Source organism: Budorcas taxicolor, chromosome 13 (assembly GCF_023091745.1).
Source record: "Budorcas taxicolor isolate Tak-1 chromosome 13, Takin1.1, whole genome shotgun sequence".
NCBI classification, from domain to species: Eukaryota; Metazoa; Chordata; class Mammalia; order Artiodactyla; family Bovidae; genus Budorcas; species Budorcas taxicolor.
This window is the reverse complement of record NC_068922.1, coordinates 900,648-925,144: the sequence shown is the minus strand read 5'-3', so window position 1 is coordinate 925,144 and position 24,497 is coordinate 900,648. Positions and strand designations below refer to the sequence as shown.

The 24,497-nt window shown below is 39.9% G+C and overlaps 1 protein-coding gene across 1 annotated transcript in view; it reads left to right on the top strand.

Annotated features, from left to right (window-relative positions):
• TMX4 (thioredoxin related transmembrane protein 4) overlaps window positions 1-23,979 on the top strand; it is a 70,176-nt gene extending 46,197 nt beyond the window's left edge. Inside the window, exons 5-8 of the mRNA XM_052650971.1 lie at window positions 1,869-1,914; window positions 8,965-9,066; window positions 17,991-18,054; window positions 19,677-23,979. Coding sequence (XP_052506931.1) covers window positions 1,869-1,914; window positions 8,965-9,066; window positions 17,991-18,054; window positions 19,677-20,041 — 577 coding nt within the window. The 3' untranslated portion in view covers window positions 20,042-23,979. The remainder of the gene's footprint in view (window positions 1-1,868; window positions 1,915-8,964; window positions 9,067-17,990; window positions 18,055-19,676) is intronic.
• Window positions 23,980-24,497: the final 518 nt, after the last annotated feature.

The window sequence follows — 24,497 nt, the reverse complement described above, 5'->3', positions numbered from 1 at the left end:
ATTACCAAAAAAAAAAAAAAAAAAAAAAAACACTTGATAAATGTTAGGCTTCTTTGATGGCTTTTGTTTCAGCTAAGAAGAAAAAAATTGACATCAATGTCTCTTAATAGATGTTGAATTAAACTGAGACAGGACTGAATTTAAAGATAGAAAGGAACAATTGTTTGAAGCTTTAGGAGCCCTAAAGAAAGGAATATACCTAGGGAAAAAATTAAAGCATTCTGAAACTTGAGTAGTTAACTCAATAAAAATAAATTTTGTAATAAAGCACAAGAAAGCAGTCTCTTTGATCATGTAATGATTGCTAATGTGAATCTAACACCACTATCAGTTGATACTTTTAAAAGAAATTTAGATTTGTATATGGTATAAATGTAGTTTAAAATATTTTAATAATTGTTTCACTATTAAAAAATAAAATAGGTTTTAAAGGTAGACTCCACTAAGGTGAAGGAAAGGGAAGATTCATACACAAACAGACACACACTCCAAATATGCAACTCACACACTCAACTCAACTCCTGGGTTTTTGGTTTGAGAACTTGATGGTCTAATTTGAGCAAGAGAAAATAAAGGGTTCAGCATTGGACATATTGGGTTTGAGATGCAGACTTCTTTGTAGAACTTCCAGGTTGGATGCATGGAGATAGGTCTCCATGGAGAATTCTGGAACACAAAAGGCATATAGATGGTATTTTAAGTTTTAGAAGGAAGGGGGTCACCTGGAGAGAGAGAAAAAGAAAAGTGCTTGGGACTGAGCCACAAGACACTCCAAAGTTAAGAAGCTGAGTAGAGAAGGAGTCAGCAGAAGGAAATGGAAATGAGTGCCAGGGAGGCAGGAGGGCAGGCAGGGGTGTGCGATTTCCTAAAAGGCAAGTAGAAGGTACACGAAGGAGAGAGTAGTCCCTTGTGTCTCATGTCTACAAGGGGTTAGGGGAGATGAAGTCTGAGACAGGACATCAAGTGAAGCAATGTGATGTTATTGTGGCCTTAACAGGGAGTCAGGGAGTGCAGCAGTGAGGGCAGAAGCCAGATCTGAGTGGGTTAAAGGTAAGGTGAGGAAGAAGGAGCAGCAAGTGTAGGCTCCTCTTTGGAGATTGAGAAGATGAGTTGGAGGGCCATCTGTGGTCCAGTGATGCTCCTTTCAAAAGATGAGTGAGAGTAGAACGTGTTTTCATGCAGAGAAATGATCCATCAGAGAGGGAGACATTGCTGATGCAGAAAATGGGATGAAAGGAAAAACCAAGTCTTTAGCAAGACAGAAGGGATGGGGTCCAAGGCACAAGTGGAGAGTTTGGACTGTGGTTGGTGGGGTAGTTTCCTCCATCGGAACAGAAGAAGCAGGTGAACTCCAGGCTGGACGTGCTGCTGAGACGGTGAGAAAGGCCTCCTGACAGCTGCTGGTTGTACAGTGACAGATGAGTGTGTGTTAGCTGAGGGCACAGGGTGGAGAGGGTGTGTACAGTTTGGAGGCAGAGAAAGGACATGAGCTCTCATCTCAGGTACGAGCCTAGAGGATTCCAGCCGGACAGCGCCCTCTCAGGTGCCCACTGAGCTTGTGACCGTGAGGGCACAGTGTGCGACTTTTCCCCTGAGACCTGCAGCCGCTCAGTGTTAGGGATGTTGCCAGGCACGCACCATGCAGCAAGAAAGGACCAGCAGACCTGACTGTTCACTCCTGAGTAATCCAGAACCTGGCCCTGGGGTCTAAGCTCTGTCAGAACGGAAGAGAATCCAGGACAGAGCATGATGTCTTGCACAAAGTGGAGGAGGAGTCCTTGTGGCTTGAGGTTTTTTTGTTTGTTTGTTTTTGTTTTTTATTATGCTATCCATCACCAGTGGTTCTCCTTGCCTTTATGTTTTTTTAGGATGTCTGGAATGGCTGGTCTTTTTAGCATCTCTGGCAAGATATGGGTGAGTAAATAAGGCCCTTTATGATTATATCAGTAGAGGGGTTTTTAAGAGTGAGAAGGTTGCTTCTAAATAGTAGGGAAATGAATACTTTAAATGGTTTTATAATTTCACTTTTCTTCTTAAGCCATACAACTACTCTTACCTGGAGTCATAGTGGGAATGTGTCTTTGTGTAGAAGGACTTAAATTGGACAGGGGCCAAAAGACCAAAGTCATATTTTCATAGATCAGTAGTAAATCCCTTTCTCAAAGCTGAAAGGGCTTCTGTGGTTTCACTTCCTCTTATTTCTCATTGTCATAATCTCCCTACAGATCAAAGATCTGTTAAGGATCAGCAGACCAGCTTGTTGGGCGGCCTGGGCTGCCTGTTTTGTTTAATAATGTCTTGTTGGAACATAGTCACATTCACTTATTACCTATTTTCTGTGACTGCTTTCACAGTACAGTGATAGAGATGAGTTGTTGTGGCAGAGATCATATGGCCCACAAGCCTAAATATTCATGATGTAGCCCTTTAAGGAAAAATTTGCAAGCCCCTTTTATGTGGCTCAGTGTTATGTCTGACTCTTTGGGACCCCATGTGCTATAGTCCACCAGGATTCTCTTTCCATGGGATTCTTCCAGCAAGAATACTAGAGTGGGGTTCCATTTCCTCCTCCAGGGGATCTTCCTGACCCAGGGATCGAACATATGTCTCACGTCTCCTGCATTGGCAGGCGGGTTCTTTACCACTAGCGTCACCTGGGAAGCTGCTATGTGTGATTGTATCATTTCACTGAGTCTTCTCAGTAACTTAGAACTGTTATTTAGGTTCAAATGCTGAACTTTTACATAATATTGAATGTATCACGTAACCTTTGCTCCTCTCTACATGTACAGTGATCTAAATCCTGCCAGATTTGACAAAATTGCCAGGGAATTAAGTATATAAATCTATAAAGTATTTCAAAAGATCTTTAGATCTTATTACCTCCTTGTATTTGTCTTTTCTATGTTATGATTATACATCATTTGTCATATTTGGAACTTAATATTCAAGGAAATATTAACAAGACGTGGCAAGAATACACAGAAGAACTATACAAAGAAGATCTTAATGACCCAGATAACCATGACGGTATGATCACTCACCTACAGCCAGACATCCTGGATTGCAAAGTCAAGTGGAACTTAGGAAGCATCACTGCGAACAAAACTAGTGGAGGTGATGGAATTCAAGCTGAGCTATTTCAAATCCTAAATGATGATGCTGTGAAAGTGCTGCACTCAATATGCCAGCAAATTTGGAAAACTCAGCGGTGGCCACAAGACTGGAAAAGGTCAGTTTTCATTCCAGTCCCAAAGAATGGCAGTGCCAAACAATGTTCAAACTACCGCACAATTGCACTCATTTCACATGCTAGCAAAGTAATGCTCAAAATTCTCCAAGCCAGGCTTCAACAGTAAGTGAACCAAGAATTTCCAGATGTTCAAGCTGGATTTAGGAAAGGCAGAAGAACCAGAGATCAAATTGCTAACATCCGTTGTGTCACAGAAAAAGCGAGAGAGTTCCATAAAAACATCTACTTCTGCTTCACTGACTGCTAAAACCTTGAACTGTGTGATCACAGCAAACTGGGGAAAATTCTTAAAGAGATGGGAATACCAAATCACCTTACCTGCCTCCTAAGAAATCTGTATGTAGATCAAGAAGCAACAGTTAAATCCAGACATGGAACAACAGAGTGGTTCCAAATTGGGAAAGGAGTACATCAAGGCTGTATATTGTCACCCTGCTTCTTTAATTTACATGCAGAGTACATCATGCAAAATGCCGGACGGGATGAATCACAAGCTAGAATAAAGATTGCCGGGTTAAATATCAATAACCTGAGATGTGCAGATGATGCCACCCCTTTGGCAGAAAGCAAAGAGGAACTAAAGAGCCTCTTGATGAAGGTGAAAGAGGAGAGTGAAAAAGCTGGCTTAAAACTTAACATTCAAAAAATGAAGATCATGGCATCCGGTCCCATCACTTCATGGCAAATAGACAGGGAAAGAATACAAACAACTACAAAATCACTGCAGATGGTGACTGCAGCCACGAAATTAAAAGACACTTGCTCCTTGGAAGAAAAGCTGTGACCAACTTAGCATATTAAAAAGGAGAGACATTACTTTGCCAACAAAGGTCTGTCTAGTCAAGCCTATGGTATTTCCATACAAAGTCATGTATAGATATGAGAGTTGGACTATAAAGAAAGCTGAGTGCTGAAGAATTGATGCTTTTGAACTGTGGTGTTGGAAAAGACTTGAGAGTCCCTTGGACTGCAAGGAGATCCAACCAGTCCATCCTAAAGGAGATCAGTCCTGGGTGTTCATTAGAAGAACTCATGATGAAGGTGAATATCCAATACTTTGGCCACCTGATGCGAAGAGCCGATTCATTAGAAAAGACCCTGATGCTGGGGAAGTTTGAAAGCATGAGGAGAAGTGGATGACAGAGGATGAGACGGCATCACAAACTCTAAATAGAGATGAGTTTGAGCAAGCTGTAGGACTGGGTTAAAGACACAGAAGCCTGGTGTGCTATAGTTTATGGAGTCACAGAGTCAGACACGACTGAGTGACTGAACAACAACAGTTCATGGAGCTCATGAAAGCTCTGCTTTTTGTGCATATTAGTATATGTTTGGAGAAATTTTAACAAAACTTTTGCATCTCAGTTTTTCAGTTGTATTATAGTTTTTGCTTTTTGAGATATACCTACTTTAGGTTTTTTTTTTTTCTTTTAGCAAGAAAATAAATTGGTAACTTGAACTTAATCTTTTTTGTTTAAATTCTGTTGTCTTTTTTTGACATTTGTATATCATATTAAAAATAACTAGCATTTGTCCTCTTTTCATATAGTTTTGAGTTTCATTTGGTTTTCTTCTGATATTTTCTTTTATTGGTGAGACGTTTACTCACAGGTTGAGAATTTTGCATTGCAAACCAGGAACTGGGAGTAAGGATTCAGCCTGTTGCTATGTTTTGACACTAAATATATTTAGGAGTCATATATTTTGATAGCTATTTGAAAACCTTATAGACATATACTTTCTAAACCAACAGGATAATTGTAATAGGTGTCAGGAATCTTCAGAAGCTTAGCACAGAATCTGCTACAACTGCAGGTCAGGAGAGAATTTGTTCTGAGGGTTAAGAAGAGATTGTGAAAGTTGCTCAGTCGTGTCTGACTCTTTGCAATCTCATGGACTGTACAGTCTGTGGAATTCTCCAGACCAGAATACTGGAGTGGGTAGCCTTTCCCTTCTCCAGGGGATCTTCCCAACCAAAGGATCAAATCCAGGTCTCCAGCATTGCAGGCGGATTCTTTAACAGCTGAGCCACATGGGAAGCCCAAGAATACTGGAACCCCTTCTCCAGTGGATAGTCCTGACCCAGGAATCAAACTGAGGTCTCCCGCACTGCAGGAGGATTCTTTACCAACTGAGCTATCAGGGAAGCCTTAAAAAGAGATTAGATGGAAATTAATTGTGACCCTCACATATTGTTATAAAGTAGTTTTCTTTTCAAAGACAGTACCAGGGAAAATAAATAATTGTTCAAACCTCTTATGGCTTGAGAAGACTCTTGAGAGTCCCTTGGACTGCAAGGAGATCCAACCAGTCCATTCTAAAGGAGATCAGTCCTGGGTGTTCTTTGGAAGGAATGATGCTAAAGCTGAAACTCCAGTACTTTGGCCACCTCATGAGAAGAGCTGACTCATTGGAAAAGACTCTGATGCTGGGAGGGATTGGGGGCAGGAGTAGAAGGGGACTACAGAGGATGAGATGGCTGGATGGCATCACTGACTCGATGGACATGAATCTGAGTGAACTCCGGGAGTTGGTGATGGACAGGGAGGCCTGGCGTGCTGCTATTCATGGGGTCGCAAAGAGTCAGACACAACTGAACAACTGAACTGAAATTACAGCTTGACTGATAACAAGGAGTTGCCATTTTTCACTATGTCATACAAATGATTTCTGTGCTTGACATTTGGAGCACATCAAGGCCAGGAGTTGATGTTTTACTTCTGTAGGCACAGGGCACAACCTTGGGCAGCATGGATGGATTCTGTGTGAATGCATTGGACTGCAGAGAAAAGGCCGTTTGAAGAACAGAACATGATTCATCTCTGAATAACCAGTTAATATATTCTTATTAGTGATTGAGAAGTACAGTATATATGGTATATATATATATGTATATTTGGACTTTGTAGATTTTTTTTTAATGAAAAAAAGTTTAATTTTATAATAGTAAAATTTGACACATAGAAATTGCATTTATATTCTATAAGGTCATTTTTTTCTAATATTAATACTATAATTTTTTTTTTTTCTGGTTAGTGCCTACCTGGAATTGTTTTTTCAACTTTCAACCTTTCTGTTATGTTTTGAGTGAATCTTATAAAAAGCTCCACCTCTGAATGATGGACACCTTATCCTGGCTCCATTCCTCAAATCCATCTGACCACTGGTTGGAATGTCCTCCTTTTTTTCTGCTGTAAACAGTGTCTTCATGTAGTCCTCTCATTCAGATCTGTTTATAGCTAAAAATTAGCTCTAATTCAATCACCTATTACAAAAATATAATAATATGAGGTATTGGGCCCAGCAGGTGACATTTGCATGCATTTTAAGGAAATAATATGATGCTTCCTTGTAATGAGCACATATAATATTGAACTCGGGTCAGTATTTTCCACAAGTGAAAAGTTACTTTCCCTGGCAAAGAAACAAACACAGAAATCTAAAATTGAAATAGGTCGGTTTTAATCAGTTATTACTGGGAAACTTGTATACAAAAAACTTCATGTGCCTAGTACAGGAACCCTAATAGTCTTGAAGGTATTCTGAAACCGTTGTGGACTCAGACAAAGTAAACGATAATGCTTTGTGGCTACAGTTTTGAAAACATAACTTGATTAATGAGGCTTTAGTAATTTTTTAGTAATCACCTAAAAAGACCACAAGATGGCAGAGTTTTTCTAAGAAGCTCAAGCAAATTCCTTAGAGGATGGCAGTACAAGAAAATTGAAGTGGAATCTGTAAGAGGATGTTTTTGAATGCACTGAGAATATGACTCAGTGCAGTGATTCAAAGGCATATCATTTACTGAATTCTAGAAAATAACTTAGAAAATTTCTTAAGCATTTCTTAAATCATTTATTTTGCAAAAGGGCTTAAGACACTGTCCAGATGGACTTATAATGTGTTACTCATTCCAACTATATGGGCAGATACTACTTATAAAGGAAGTTACAGAATTCATATGTCCATGGGTTAGCACAAATGCACACTGGCTTTCCATGTCTTCTAATTCCTTGGCACATTTCAGAGTTTAATTGATGATGAAATTGAATAATCAAGACAAGCATAAATAAGCTATGTTCAATATGCCAAATTTCCTAAAGAACTGTACAATGCATCTTAAAAATTCCACTGACAGAGTTTGAGCAAAACAACCTTTTATAGCCTAAATATCTCTTTTGCCTACTTGGGCTGCAGAGTACTAGATTATTCTTAGATAGTTGCTGTGGCTGAAGATAGAGCAATGACCAGTGCCATCAACAGAATACAGATGACAGTTTTATAAGTCAGTAGTTGTGTGCATTCCTGTGAATAGTTTAAGGATTTGCTAGTGTATTTTATTTATTCAATAAATATTTATTGAACACTTTAATTACATGTGTCAGTATTTAAAACCTTGAGTCTTTAGATATGCCTCTATTGCTGAGTAAACAATTGGAGAAAAGAGATCTCAGACTATTCTAGACCAGTTAACAATCTGTTTTGTTTATTCTAAGTTAAGCCAGAAACAGATATATTATCTAATTGTATTGACAGTTACAAACTGAGAAGCCAATGGGAGATACTTGAGTAACTTCAGTTTTGAGAAATATTTAAATAGACTCTTGGACTAGTTTTCATTAACCTCATCAGTTCTGAGCAAGTCATTATTTCTGTTTGCTGGTGGCATTTAGTTTGGAGCCATTTCATCCTGTGCCCTGTAATTTTGTAGATAAACTATCTATAGACATAAAAATATCATAAAACTATTGGCTTTTTAGTGAATTTTTTTGAAGCTGCTGCTGCTAAGTCACGTCCGTCGTGTCCGACTCTGTGCGACCCCACAGACGGAAGCCCACCAGGCTTCTCTGTCCCTGGGATTCTCCAGGCAAGAACACTTTTTTTGAAGCTAAAAGGGCCTAAAGTAGATGATCACAAAGCCATCATGAGGCAACATGGCTCCTTCAAGTCCATGTCTAAATGGGCTTTGATTCCACACTAGCTAGTTCATATCTGTAATTCCTGTATGATTTAGCATGTGATACTTCTAGCTCAGATTGTATCTCCTCACTCATTTTTTACTGTTTGAGTGAAAGATAGAGTCCCAGAGGATAGTAAACAAGAAGGAATGTGCACTTTCTTCAAAGACTGATGAAATCTTATTTGCTCATAATGAATTAGCTGAAAAATGTCTAAATTTTATGGTGATTAGGAAATTTGTAAAGGATGGCTGGATGTTGAGCAATAAGAATATGACTAGAAAAAGGAAGTTTGGAAATATTTAAATGGTTGATGTTCCATAAGCAGTAATTTAGTTCTACTTAAAAATTTATAAAGGCCCAATTAAAAAACAAAGTTTAATTTTTTATGGATATCATATTATGAGTAAACATTAAGGTATATAAGTTGTTAGGGGATAGTGACCAAAAAAAAATCCCATGATGGAAGAAGGATAAACAATCCTACCAGAGTTCTGTTTGGTCATTAACTTCAAAGAAGTATAACTCTTACTAGATACGACCTTGATTTTTACTCTCAGATTCTCAGTGTTATAAAATCTGACTTGCTCTTGAAAAATAATATAGATGTATAATCCGCTGGATGATCTTTGTGGGAGCTCATATAAATAGAACTGTAGACTTGAGTAAAGTGGTAAAGAGGGAGATTCAAACATTTTTAGTTCTCTTTATAAATATGTATTTTTTTTTTTTACTTTTTTCTTCTGTTCACAGCATCTTCACAACTATTTCACAGTGACCCTTGGAGTTCCTGCTTGGTGTTCTTACTTCTTTTTTGTGGTAGCCACCTTGATTTTTGGCCTTCTCATGGGTCTGGTAAGAGATAACATGAATCTCTTTTCTTGTCTTTAAAGCCAGTTGGTTTCATGCAAAACTAGAAAGCAGCCAAGAAAGAAAAAGCACATAAACAAACATCATTTTGTGTATAATCTAAGCAGTTAAATAACATTTGCTTGTATGATACTACTTTCAATGGAGATTTGAGATATAATGGAAAATTCATTAAATTATTATCCCCCAATCCCCCCCTTAAATATTCTGAAGATACGTGCCACCCAAAATATAGGCAGTGTTGAAGAGAGAAATAGAGACTTAACTTGAGTTGATAAGTTAGTTTCCAAGACAACTGAGTCAGCTGTGAATTCACACATTGCCTACTTGATTAGAACACTGTTGTGATAAGGCCAAAGCTGTGAATTTGTTCCTTGGGTGAGCAAGATGATTTTCCCTATTTGTATCCTCAAATTGAAAATCTAAATATGACCAGCTTCTTATACATATACTCCAGTTTTCCCAAGGTAGATTTTGTAAGATAGTGTGGATTTTAAAAAAATCACAATCATTGTTATGTGAAAAAATGAGATGCAAACCATATCACTACATCTTCTTTGAATTTGAAAATCCCTATCCATCAGGTATCTGTATACTTTCTTCCTAGACTTTTAGATAGGGCTTGGAATAATTTTATACTTTATACTTGATTATATGAGAACTGTAAATGCTTGAGTGTGTTTTTCTCTTGGTTATATATTTTTGAAATCTTTTTCTTTACCTACTCTTGATCAATTTGAGCTTTAAACTCAAGAAGTTCATAAAAGTTATTATACTATATACTGATCACATAGCTCTTAAACACTATATTATAAATAGGAATAATTAATGACTAAAAATTTATAGAAAAAGGATCACCCTTTAGGTAAGTTTGTCTTAGAGTCTGTCCTTACATTTTGTAATGTATTTTAGCTCTTTCGCATGGTCTTTTAAAAAATAAACTTAAGGAAAATATTAGCAGTCACCTTTATAGCAAGCCATAACTTGATGCTACAAAGTCATATTCCAGGGTGCCAAGGAGGCTTGATTTTATTTTGCCATGAGTATGCTTACCTCATATATGGTTTGTATTTGTCATTTGACTGCTGATGTTAATTTCATGGGTAGGGATAGAACTTAAGTAGTCCTGGGTAATTCAGTAGTCCTGAGTATGTTCCATTCTGCTGTATTAATCTTATTGCTAATTAACGTGTCCTTAGTCCTCTGGCCTAAAATAATTTGACTTTGGATATAACTTTGTGGATATCAACGTATTTCTCCCATCTGCTGTCTACTCTGGAGCTGCATGAGTGTGTGGCTTCTGTAGGGGAAACAATATGAGATCCTGGGTGATTCTGAGATCGAGTTATCCTGGATGTAGTTGAGTATGGGCCTATTGGAAGTGAAAGTGAAGTCACTCAGTGGTGTCCGACTCTTTGTGTCCCCAGGGACTGTAGCCTACCAGGCTCCTCCGTCCATGGGATTTTCCAGGCAAGAATACTGGAGTGGGTTGCCATTTCCTTCTCCAGGAGACCTTCCCGACCCAGGGATTGAACCCGGGTCTCCCACATTATAGGCAGACGCTTTCCCGTTTAAGCCACCAGGGAAGTCCAAACATTGAAAACTCTTCTCAGCATAAATAGTTTAGAATTTTATTTTTGAGGTTGACTTTAAGTTGAAAAAGTCAGGCCTGTCTGGGCCCTAAGTTTATTTGGAAACTGAGTCAAATTATCAGTGTAGGAAGGTTATTAGAGACTTGATCTGAAGAAGGGAGTTGATTCTAGACTATTCAAGTGACCAAGTGATACTGTTCCTTTAAAGAAGTTTGGGAAGAGAACGTAATTTAAGGAAATAATAATTTTAAAGCAGTAATAGATTCATACATTTTCTATTAATACATTTCCGTAAAACAGCAAGCATGGATCTCTGCTCAACGTGCATTTTCTGCACCTGTAATGTGTGTTGGAAGTGACACAACAACTAGAAGCTTTGCCTGCAGTGAGGTCTCAGGATCACTGATCCCTGTCACCTTTGCCTTTAACTGGGGACTGAAAGCAAGGCATGGGTGTCGTCATGTGGAGCTTGATCTCGGTGACGTCAGAGGGTCTCCTTCCTTTTGTGAGTCTTCAGTTCAGTTCAGTCGCTCACTCATGTCCCACTCTTTGCAACCCCATGGACTGCAGAACGCCAGGCCTCCTTGTCCATCACCGACTCCCAGAGTTCACTCAAACTCACATCCATCAAGTCGGTGATCCATCCAAACATCTCATCCTCTGTCATCCCCTTCTCCTCCTGCCCTCAATCTTTCCCAGCTTCAAGGGATTTTCTAATGAGACAGTTCTTTGTTTCAAGTGGTGAAAGTATTGGAGTTTCAGCTTCAACATCAGTCCTTCTAATGAATATTCAGGATGATTTCCTTTAGGATGGACTGGTTTGATCTCCTTGCTGTCCAAGGGACTCTCAAGAGTCTTCTCCAACACCACAGTTCAAAAGCATCAATTCTTTGGCACTCAGTTTTCTTTATAGTCCAATTCTCACGTCCATACATGACTACTGGAAAAACCATAGCTTTAACTAGAAGGACCTTTATTGGCAAAGTAATGTCTCTGTTTTTTAATATGCTGTCTAGATTGGTCATAGCTTTTCTTACAAGGAGCAAGCATCTTTTAATTTCATGGCTGTAGTCACCATCTGCAGTGATTTTGGAGCGCAAGAAAATAAACTCTGTCTCTGTTTCCATTGTTTCTCCATCTGTTTGCCATGAAGTGATGGGACCGGATGCTATGATCTTCGTTTTCTGAATGTTGAGTTTCAAGCCAGCTTTTTCACTCTCTTCTTTCACTTTCATCAAGAGGCTCTTTAGTTCCTCTTCACTTTCTGCCATAAGGGTGGTGTCGTCTGCATACCTGAGGTTATTGATATTTCTCCCGGCAATCTTGATTTCAGCTTGTGCTTCATCCAGCCCAACATTTTGTGTGATGCACTCTGCATGTAAGTTAAATAAGCAGGGTGACAATACACAGCCTTGACGTACTCCTTTCCCAATTTGGAGGCAGTCTGTTGTTCCACGTCCGATTCTAGCTGTTGTTTCTTGACCTGCATACAGATTTCTCAGGAGGCAGTTCAGGTGGTCTGGTATTTCCCATCTCTTTCAGAATTTTCCACGGTTTATTGTGATCCACACAGTCAAAGGCTTTGACATAATCAATAAAGCAGAAGTAGATGTTTTTCTGGTATTCTCTTTTTCAATGATCCAGTGGATGTTGGCAATTTGAACTCTGGTTCCTCTGCCTTTTCAAAATCCAGCTTGAACATCTGGATTTTCATGGTTCCTATACTGTTGAAGGCTGGCTTGGAGAATTTTGAGCATTACTCTGCTAGTGTGTGAGATGAGTGCAGTTGTCTGGTAGTTTGAACCTTCTTTGACATTGCCTTTCTTTGAGATTGGAATGAAAACTGACCATTTCTAGTCCTGTGGCCACTGCTGAGTTTTCCAGGTTGCTGGAAACCTTAAATTAATTAATTAAAAAAAAATAATGCTTGATAAAATATTTCAACCATTACTAGTCTCAATAAAGACAGCAAACAAAAACCAAACTAGCAGTCTTGCTTTGACTTCCCATCTTTTAAAATTATGGAAAAAAAGAAAGATGTAATGGTGAGGCTTATGGGAAACAAAGACTTGATCAGGAAATCACTTCTCTATGGGAAACGTAGAGTGCAACACTTTCACAGCATCTTTTAGGATTTGAAATAGCTCAACTGGAATTTCACCTCCACTAGCTTTGTTTGTAGTGATGCTTCCTAAGGCCCTCTTGACTTTGCATTCCAGGATGTCTGGCTCTAGGTGAGTGATCACACCATCGTGGTTATCTTGGTCATGAAGATTTTTTTTTGTATAGTTCTGTGTATTCTTGCCACCTCTTCTTAATGTCTTCTGCTTCTGTTAGGCCCATACCATTTTTGTCCTTTATTGTGCCAATCTTTTCATGAAATGTTAATATGTGCATTGGCCAGGAAGGGCACGACGTTTCCCATAGAGAAGTGATTTCCTGATCAAGTCTTTCTTTCCCATAAGCCTCACCATTACGTCTTTCTTTTTTTCCCATAATTTTAAAAGATGGGAAGTCAAAGCAAGACTGCTAATTTGGTTTTTGTTTGCTGTCTTTATTGAGACTAGTAATGGTTGAAATATTTTATCAAGTGTTATTTTTTTAAATTAATTAATTTAAATGGAGGCTAATTACTTTACAGTATTGTAGTGGTTTTTGACATACATTGACATGAATCAGCCATGGGTGTACATGTATTCTCCAGCCTGAACCCCCGTCCCACCTTCCTTCCCATCCCTCAGGGTCATCCCAGTGCACCAGCTCTGAACGCCCTGTCTCATGCCTCAAACCTGGACTGGTGATCTATTTCAGATATGGTAATAAACATATTTCAATGCTATTCTCTCAAATCACCCCACCCTCACCTCCTAGAGTCCAAAAGTCTGTTCTTTACATCTGTGTCTGTTTTGCTGTCTCACAAATAGCATCATCATTACCATCTTTCTAAAGTCCATATATATGTGTTACTATACTGTACTGGTGTTTTCCTTTCTGACTTACTTCAATTTGTATAATAGGTTCGTTTCATCCAACTCATTAGAACTGATTCAAATGTTGTCTTTTTAATGGCTGAGTAATATTCCATTGTGTATATGTACCACAGCTTTCTTATCCATTTGTCTGCTGATAGACATCTAGGTTGTTTCCATGTCCTGGCTATTATAAACAGTGCTGTGATGAACACTGGGGTACACGCGTCTCTTTCAATTCTGGTTTCCTCGGGGTGTATGCCCAGCAGTGGAATTGCTGGGTCATATGGCAGTTCTATTTCCAGTTTTTTTAAGGAACCTTCACACTGTTCTCCTTAGTGGCTATACTAATTCCATGTTATTTTTCGCATGTAACCCAAGGGCTCAGTTTTAGAAATGAAGTCTATATTCTGCACTTTAAACCCAACATGGGGAAGGCCCGTAAGTGTACATCAGATCGCTCTGGTTGCGTCACTTTCTGACGTCGGCAACTGTGCTTTGAAGGATGGAAAACAGCAAAGCTGCGGACAGGCAGAAAAGCCATGGAATATACGGGCAGCAAACTTTTGCATCTCTTATCTGGTCTCCATTTCAGTTGGTGTAGATACTGTCTGAATTTTGCAACTTGGGTGAACCATTTTTCTATTGAGTTGGCCAGTAGTTCATTTGGGTTTTACCCAAGATCTTGTGGGAAAACTGGAATGAACTTTTTTGGTCAACCCAGTATATGCTGCTGACTGCTTCCTAGCACAGAGCTTCCACAGAGAGGGTCTCCAGTATGAGGAGGTGTAGCTCTCACTCTCTATGAAAGATGGCAAATCTGTCTGCTCTCCTCTTTTAGATGCCTGGCTGGCTGCTAAGCTGAAACCGGAAAATCTAACTGTCGGAGGGAAGAAGGAGAGGAGGGTACCATTCCTGTATAGGCCCTCTTTGTAAACAGTGCCATGTTTAGTGGCTCAGAAAGTGGCCCATCACCAGAGAGTGGTTCTTTAGACTGGAAAATAGATCCTGAACTGATGGAACGAGAGGATTTTCCTCCCAGTTTCTGGGAAGGATGACGGTGTAATGGCGTTATGTAGTATTAGAGACATGAAACAGCCCTTAGTGGTAGACTGACCCCAGACTTATCCTTTTGAGAGAGTAGAGTGCAAGTGAGAAAACAGTTAAGTGACTTGCCCAGGGTCATACAGCTGACAGGGTTGAGGCTGGTGTCCTGTAAGTCTCTTCTAGGTCCCCTTACGTAGCATTCTAGATGGCCCACGTATCTCACAGGTGGGACTTACTCCCTTCCAGGCTTTGTTGTAAATGCCAATTATTTGTCACTGGCAGGTGTTTCTTCTTTCCTTTGCAATGTGACCAAACCAAAAATTTTCGCTTCAGTTGGTATTAAGAAAGGAAAAAGAAAGTCACAAAAAAGCATTATGTTCAGTGAATAGCTCCTATAAGCATGTGGCTATCATTTGGTTTTCAGACTCTGTCTTTTCAGGTGGAAGTGTTTTCCTCTTTGTTGTTCACATCAGTTTAACAGCTTGGAGCTTGCTCCTCTCCAACCCTCGGTGCTTCGTGCATCCCACTGCCCTGCACATGGGTTTCCTCTGTCTGTCATTTAGGCATTTCTCTGGATCCAAGCTCCAATACTTTGGCCGCCTGATGCAAAGAGACGACTAATTGGAAAAGACCCTGATGCTGGGAAAGATTAAAGGCAGGAGGAGAAGGGGACGACAGAGGATAAGATGGTTGAATCGCATCACCGACTCAGTGGACATGAGTTTGAGTAAACTCCGGGAGATAGTGAAGGACAGGAAAGCCTGGTGTGCTGCAGTCCATGGGGTCACAGAGTTGGACATGAGTGAGCGACTGAACAGCAACTGTATCCAAGAGCCTCTGTGTGCAGCGTGGTGCTGCTTACACGAGTCAGACTGCTGGTGGTGCTCGTCCTCTCCTAACCACATCCAGGGCCCCAAAGGCCCTCTCTCTCAAGTGGTAATTCTGGATGGATCCTTCCCCAACCCCAGAACTGGTTGTCGTCTCTATATCTCTGAAGTATCTATCAAAGAGCGTTCTTCATTTTTTATGAGTTCCCTGTTCCATATTGCTTTACAACTTCCTTTTTGTATCTTTTTCTGAACCCTTCCCCCCAGATTTTAACATGATATCTTAAATGTAATGAACCAAATATTAAGTAAAGTAATAAATGAATATGTAGGTGGTAATAGTCAAAGTAAGTTACTCATTTGATGTTTATAAAATTGAATCAAAAGGACATGACTTTGGAGTTTAAAAATTTTTGAACCCCTTAAATTTATGAAGTACTGTTCTGTTTTAAACATTGGGCAGTTGTTCACAGTGAAGGTGAAGCCCAGGAGTTAGTTCAGTACAGGAGGACCAGTGCAGCCCTTCTCAGCGGGTGGCTTCCTCCCACACTGGTCTCTCTCTGCTGCGCGCTACTGTGTGGAGGCCGTGTGGAGGGTGTAGGGAGCGAGGGACCCTGACTACCTCAGCCCTGTTTCACACATCTTCCCATCAGTTTCATCATCGCAGCCCACAGTCCGGGTGTGGAACGTGAGCCAGAATGAACCTTCCTCTAGGATGCTTGTAGTTTATCAAGGGAAACAGCTTATTAGTAGTAAGTAGAAAGTGAGTCAATGCTGCAATCAAGGTTGGAGGTGAAGCCAGTCAATCACTCTTTAAAGTAAGATCTAGTTCACATCATTGATGTGTTTTCTCACAGTTTGTCTCTCTAGTAATTTCTTTTTATTATTATTATTTTCCCACTGCTTTTTTTTTAATTGGAGGCTAATTACTTTACAGTATTCTGGTGGTTTTTGCCATACATTCACATGAATCAGCCATGGGTGTACATGTGTTCCCCATCCTGACCCTCCCTCCCACCTCCCTCCCCATCCCATCCCTCAGGGTCCTGCCGGTGCACCTCTAGTAATTTATTACAACACTCTTAGTAATTCTACACCCTGAAATACTCTTCCAGAAAATCAGGAGTTTCCCACTGGTGAGGGACAACCCATATACAGACTCATTTTATTTATCATACTGTTGTTCAGTCACCAAGTCATGTCCGACTCTACACGACCCCATGGACTGCAGCACTCCAGGCTTCCCTGTCCCTCACCATCTCCTGCAGTTTCCCAGGTTCATGTCCGTTGACTCAGTGATGCTATCCAACCATCTCATCTTCTGTTGCCCTTTTCTCCTTCTGCCTTCAGTCTTTCCCAGCATCAGGGTCTTTTCCAGTGAGTCAGCTGTTCTCATGGGATGGCCACAGTATTGGAGCTTCACCTTCAGCATCAGTCCTTCCAAAGAGTGTTCAGACTGGTTTGACCTCCTTGCCGTCCAAGGGACTCTCAAGAGTCTTCTCCAAGATCATAGTTCAGTTCTTCAGTGCTCTGCCTTCTTTATTGCCCAGCTTTCACATCAGTACATGACTACTGGAAAAACCATAGCCTTGATTATATGCACCTTTGTTGGCAAAATGATGTCTTTGCTTTTTAACACGATTATCTAGGTTTGTCATAGCTTCCCTGCCAAGAAGTAGTTGTCTTCTGATTTCATGGCTGCAGTCACTGTCCTCAGTGGTTTTAGAGCCAAGAAGAGGAAATGTGTCACTGCTTCCACCTTTTCCCCTTCTGTTTGCTGTGTAGTAAAGGGACAGCTCAGAGGTTAAGGCGTCTGCCTACAATGCGGGAGACCTGGGTTCAATCCCTGAGTCGGGAAGATCCCCTGGAGAAGGAAATGGCAACCTGCTCCAGTATTCTTGCCTGGAGAATCCCATGGATGGAGGACCCTGGCGGCCTACAGTCCCCGGGGTCACAAAGAGTCGGACACGACTGAGCGACTTCAGTTCACTTCACTTCACTTCACAAAGGGACCAGATGCCAGGGTCTTAGTTTTCTGAATGTGGAGTTTTAAGCTGGCTCTTTCACTCTCCTCCTCCATCTTCCCTCATCAAGAGGCTCTTTAGTTCCTCTTTGCTTTCTGCCATGACAGTGGTATCATTTGCCATAGTAAGGTTTTTTAAAGGATCACTTCATACTTGGCTGAGAGTGTCTGTTTTCTTATACTTGCTTATTAATTCATCTGTTTTTAGTGGACTGTGTGTATACATTTGACTTTGTGACCTCTGTTTGAAATTAATAGTGTTTTCCAGCATTATATCCACATTTGAAAAATAGAAAATTCTTAATTTTGCCCTTGCCTTGTTTTTGGACTTTTGACCAATTGCTCTGTATTTATATATGAATATCTGGTTATAGAAGCAAGGCCTAACTTTAAGGTTGTTTGGTAATAAATGTCCTATTCACTCACTGTAAAATCACTGTTTTCCCCTCAGGTCTTGGTAGTAATATCTGAATGTTTCTACTTGCCACTTCCAAGGAATATATCTGAACATTCTGGTAAGTATGATAAGTTTATGAGATAGAGTATCTTTAGAAGTCCGTGGTATGGCCTTCTGTGCTCATAGTGAATTTCCCTGTGGTTTGCTGGTGACCAAACCATCACCACCACCAAATTCCTTGAAATGTGTTCTCTAGATAGATTTGAGCAAGAATTCTTTTATTTCCTCTCTTCCATTAAAGAACATTTTATTTTGGCCATTACTTTTTCCCTTGAATTGTATGCCCTTCATTAATCAGTTGACATGTTTTCCTTCATTCAAACTGGGATGAGCAAGGCAGGAGGGGAAGTGGCACTCACTGAGTTTCTCCTGTGTACCAATAATGACTCTGAGCCATAAAAGCAGTCTTCCCAAATCCTTTCACTACTTCACACTGTTTTTGGGACCAAATACCCCTGGATTTCCATGCTTTTATTCCTGTTGTTTGCAGGAAGACTTTGTTTTCTTGGCCATACTTGTGTCCTGTGGGATCTTTCTTTCCTGACCAGGATTGTACCTGCACTTCCTGAAGGGGAAGTGCAGAGTCCTAACCATTGGACCACCAGGGAAGTGTTGAAGACTAATAAGACTTTGTAATTGTTGACTTTTACATGAGTTTAACTAAATAAGCTTATATTTCTTTTTTAATTCTTAAAGTTTTTAAGGCTTTCAGACTTCATATATAATTATAAACTATGTTATATTCCTTAGAATTCTTAAAAGTAACAGAATCCCAGTTTAAAGTAACTTAGGGGAAAAAAGAAACATCTATTAGTTTACAAAGCTGAAAAATCCAAGGATGTTCTGGTTTTATGCTCAGCCCAAAGATGATAGGTTTCTGTCTCTGTGAAGTTGATTCAGTGGCTTTCAACAGCCCCAACTCACATTTCATCAGTTTAACAATCCCTGCAGAAGGAGAGAAAGTTTTCCTCCTCACTCTGGCCAAAAATTCCTGGACAGGACTCCCAACTGGCTCTGCTTAAGTCAGAGTTTGAACCAATCACCATGACCAGTGAGTGTTTAAAAACTGCTGAGCATTCTACAAGGTGCATAACACAGAGTACAGAGGAACCTTTGCCCTCCATGCCCCTGGGCTGTGCCCAAGGCAGCTTGGTCAGAGAGTCTCCAGAGAGAGGTAGAGACACCCTGGATGGGGCTAGGATGCCATCCAGAGATCTGTCCTTTGCAGTAACATGGTGTCAAGATGGAGAAAGCCATCCTCTGCCTCACTGTTTCATTTCACAGCAAAGTGCAATCGACTGCTGAATGACCTTTTTAAAACTGAAGTATAGTTGATGTCCAATGTTGTATTTGTTTCAAATATACAATAGAGTTGATTCATTATTTTTATAGGTTATACTCCATTTTAAGTTATCATACTGGTTATCTTTATGCTGTATATTACATCCTTGTACCTTGTAGATTTTATACCTTGTAGCTTTACCTCTTTTCCCCTTCCTGTCTTGCCCCTCCGGTTGGTAACCACTAGTTTGTTGAGTCGGTAGAAAGCATTAGTTTGTATGAGTCTGTTTCTGTTTTATAATATTCATTCATTTATTTTTTTAGATTCTATGTACTAGTGAAAGCATTTTGAATGCCCATTGTTTAATCAGAGAATGTTCCCCTCTCTTTCTTCTGCAGAGCAGAATCTCAGGTCAGAGGAGGTTCATTTAACTGAACAGTTGCAGGATGTAGAGGAGGAAAAGGATGATTCAAATGAAGAAGAGAACAAGGACAGCCTTGTAGATGACGAGGACGAGAAAGAGGACCTTGGTTACGAAGAGGAAGCAGAGGAGGAAGAGGAAGACGGCCCGGCTGCTGGCGGGGACGTGGAGAAGAGTGATGCCCAGGACCCGGAGCCCCCGAGGGAGGCCCGGGAGGACAAGGGGTCCGGTGAGGTGGGAGATGACAGCCTGGAGCAGCCCTGCCCAGCTGGCACAGAGGCGCTGGGAGACTCACTGAGACAGCGCAAAAGTCAGCATGCTGATAAGGGACCGTCGGCCTAAGGACACTGTTTCCAAGAATACAGACCAAAAGAATACGTTAACTTCCCCTTTTGTCTGCAGTTTAAACCAAATTCTTATTTTCTTTTTGAATGAGCAAGCTTCTCTTAAACAATAATCTTTAGCCATTTTGTCTCATGGCAGTAAGCCTCGTGTATGTTTGAGAATCTTTCAGGCGTGACAATCAGGATGCAGAAAAGCAAACATGGTGCTAGGGTCTGTTTGGGGCCGAGGTGAGCACACATTTTTTACTCGGGGCTACAGAGCTCTGACCAGAGAACGCGGTCCCCAGCGTCAGGAGCACTGTTACGGGCACAGACAGGGCTGCAGGCCCTTACTGTGAGAGCAGGGCAAGCTGAGCACCCTGAGTGTAGCAGACATCTTGCTTCCTCTTGTTTGAGTATTGATTTTTGTCAAACTGTAAGAAACATCAGGTGCCATATACAGGGGTACTTTTTAGAAATAGAAGTAGAGGGCCTTGGAGATTATTGTAGAAAAAAGCTTGGAAATGTTCCTAACTCTGAACCTCCCTTCTTGTGTTTTATTTCTTACCTTTAACATTTCCAGTTTTCCCACCATAGGCCTGTGGGCTCCTCACCCTCTGAGCAACACCTCCTCAGTGAGAGGACTCGGGCAGCAGTCAGCTCGATATTAGCTATATTTGTTCTGCCTTGAGGGTTTAGATAATCAAGCAGCACAGCCCATGAAGCCATGACTGCCAAGCGTCTCAAACACAATGTAACGTTGGAGATTCAAAAGGAAGTAGCAGTTTTACAGGAGAGAGTTTGGTTGTTTTTAGCCAAAACGTTTTCCAAAAGCTCCTTTAGCAATATTCTTTGAAGCCGGAAATCTCCTACGTCTTGCCAGTACAAGGTAATCTTATGATGAAAACTTGAATACTGTGTTGTTTTGCTGCCATTTCAAGGGGTTCCCTGGCTCTTAAACCAGTTTAATAATAACTGAAAAAACATTTCTGACTTTCCTTCACTGATATGCTTTTGATGAAAGAACTAACGAAAGTGTGTATCTGAAAATGAAAGGTTTGATTTCGTTTCCTTCTTCCTTAATCTTGTAAAGAATTTTACTGCTATAAATCTCAATACTTAGTCTGCTAAAAGTACCCAGGGGGCCCAATGTCCTTTAAAAAATCCATCCATCTATCTGATTTATGTCTTAGAATAATTTCATAATATTAGATTCCAAGCTATGAAAGGTGTCTGAAGTTTATTGTACACCCTTTGAGTCCAGATAGTACAGGTTTATGGAATTCAAAAAGCTTCTGTCATTTTTTTTTCTTTTTATTTTTTATTGAAGGATAATTGCTTTACAGAATTTTGTTGTTTTCTGTCAAACCTCAACATGAATCAGCCATGGGTATACATATACCCCCTCCCTTTTCAACCTCCCTCCCATCTCCCTGCCCATCCCACCCCTCTAGGTTGATTCAGAGCCCCTGTTTGAGTTTCCTGAGCTATACAGAAAATTCCCGTTGGCTATCTAGTTTACATATGATAATGTAAATTTCCATGTTACTCTGTCATCTTTAAGAAGAAATATGCAGTACACTGCTATCTGCTGTTTAGATAACCCTTACCTTGTATTAACTTTGAACATGGGCTCACTGGAGGAGGGGGAGATTCTGAAACTCTGCCCTGATGTGGCTGAATGAGCCTATTGCAAGCCTCACACAAAGGGAGTTTTTATTCTGACAGAATCCAGTTTTTAGAGTTGGTTATTTTTCATCTTTCCCACTTAGTCACCTGATAGTCTCATCCCCCCAGTGTGATGACATTAAAAGTTGCTGATAATTTTTCTCTTTAGATAGCAACACAATCTCGAGTTTGAGGCCATCACAGAACTCACAGGCTGGGAAAACCTTGACTTGTGCTCACTTCTCGCCCGACTACCATCTGGGGCTCTGACACCTCACCCAAAGCACCAGTTCCAATGGTACCTCCAGGGAGGCAGCTCCATCTCCCTGATACCAGGAAGCCTTTCTGGAGCAGAGAGAAGCTGAACCTGCCCTCCTGGCACTGGATTCTGTTTCTTTTCTAATCAGCTGAAAAAATTTTTCAAAGATAATTGAATTCAAGTTCAACAGTATGGAGTAAGAAAGGCTTCATAGTTTGGCTTTTCTGTATGATACTTTGCCCCAAGCCCCCTCCCTCATATTGAAATAATTCTTTTTCTGTAAGTGAAGTATTTTACTAAAGGGGACGAAATGAAGAAATAAAATGTACTTTGGCTTTTTATAAATGTAAGGCCAATTTCCAGTTGGACTTCTGATAGTATTTAATTATATAATAAGAAAAATGTATTTTCTTTTTCAACAATACTTTAAAAAAATAGAGGAAGAGGAGAAAACAGTTTGGAGATGTGGATTCATTAAAAGTTGAAGTATTTGCTATGGGGACTGTTTTTACAGTTTGTTTGTTTTTTTTTTAATATTCTGATGAGAGATGTACACAATCAAATTTAATTTCTTTCCACTTGCAACTTTAAAGTTCATTTTAAGTTCCTCCTGAATATAAAACTAAAGGAAAATATCAACCCAAAATAATTTAAAATTAGATTAACATTTCAATAGGAGTTGATAGATTTTTCCTGTAGGTAATATATTTAATCCAGAAGTCAAGTGCATAGAAATGTGGTTTTGATTCAAAAAATAAATTATCATACCTCCCTGTATTGCAATATCAGTTACTTAGTTATAGAATATCAAAGTTAGGTAAATTAAATAAACTTCATTTGGGAATGGGTGCAGAGCCTTCTGTGTGAGAAGTGAGAGCAGACTGTCTGTTCACTGGTTAGAGGGAAAGTTTGAAACCTCCAAGTTATTGTTTCCTTGATTTCTTCCTTTTATTATTTATCTCTTGGCAAATGACCCCAGCTTGCTTAGAGTTCTCATTCTGAAGCAACATGTAGGCAGTCTACTTCTTTCTTTCCCATTAAACTGTAAGTGTGAATGGATGAGAAGCTGGTTCATTCAACTCACATGGCTTGAACCCGTGAGTACAAACCCGCTGCTTTATCTTGGCACAAGGTCCCAGTTAGCCACAAGCCTCTCTGACTACAAGAGGAAATCCAAAATTACCACTGTGATAAAAAGCAAGCAAGCTTTGGTCAGGCTGACACTGATGGTGGAGGAAGCCAAATTTTGACTCTTTTATGGCCCAAATCCTTGTTGATAGCTGTGGCATTTCTACAAGATTTGGGTATGTGTGATTTGGGTAGATGATAGAAGTGTCTTTTAAGGCAAGTACTTGGCATGTGACTTTTTATTACCAAGTCCTTTAAGAGTGGAGCCTGATTTACAGAATGAGAAACATTAAAGAGTCCAAAGAAGAGTAGAGATAATAAGACGTACCTGAGCTTTTAGCCTAAAACCTTAAATTGGCGTGAAGTAAGAAAAGGAAGGGGAGACTGGTGCTTTTTAAAATGTGTATCAGTAGTTTCCTATGTCCTTTATCTCAGTGTTAAAGTGTTATTTCTGCCAGTATTATAAATGTGTGGTTCACCCATCCTTTCAAATACTAACATTTGGGAAAATGGTGATGTAAATCTTCTGTGCCAACAGAAAAGTTTCTTCTTGTTCAGCATCTGTTTACATCAGTCTACATTATGATCCCCTTTAGAAGATTATAGCTCATCTTGAAAACTGAAAGTGGAGTCAAGTCAGATCGATCTGGATGGGGCAGCTTTTTGAACATCTTTCTGAGCCATGAGGTTTGCTTGAAAGGCCTTTGATAGTTTCAGATCAGGACACATGGCCTTCAGATGGCTTATTCTCAGTGAAACTTCATGTGAACTGTGACATATATATGTGACTCATACAACTTTAACATGTTTCTGGTGTATTTTAATCATATTTGTTACTAAGCAGTGCAAATGTAGCTTCTTCCTGCAAATGTAGCTTTATACTAAAAATACTATTTATTTGTATTGCAATCCATTATAAATTTGTTATTTATATTCTTGTAATTGTCTAATTTTTTAGCCTAGTGATACTTATTTTTCTCTTCATCTGTATTTTCTTCAAATGGCATCAGCAGCAGCTGGAGTAAGAAATCAAGATATGAGCCTCAAGCAGTTCATTGCCTGAATTACAGATCACCTTATCACAGAATTGTATGTGATCCTTGATGCTATTTGTTTTCATTTTATTGTAAATTTCCACTTGCATCAAAACCTAATGATGGTGATAACTAAGTAAAAAGAAAACAAAAGTTCTTTTTCATACAAGAAATTCACAGAAGTCATTTGCCTAGGCAGTGAAAAATATTACTTTGTTAAAAGTAATATGTGTCCATCCTCCATCCTGTCTGTTCATTGTTCCTCTCTTCCTCTTTGACTTGATGAATCCCGAACCCTTGCTTTAGCTTCTTTGAGAGGTTCACAAAAACTCAGGAATGAGTGTAAAGATCCAAGGCTTTCTCCTCATCATAGTTGTTGTGTTGCC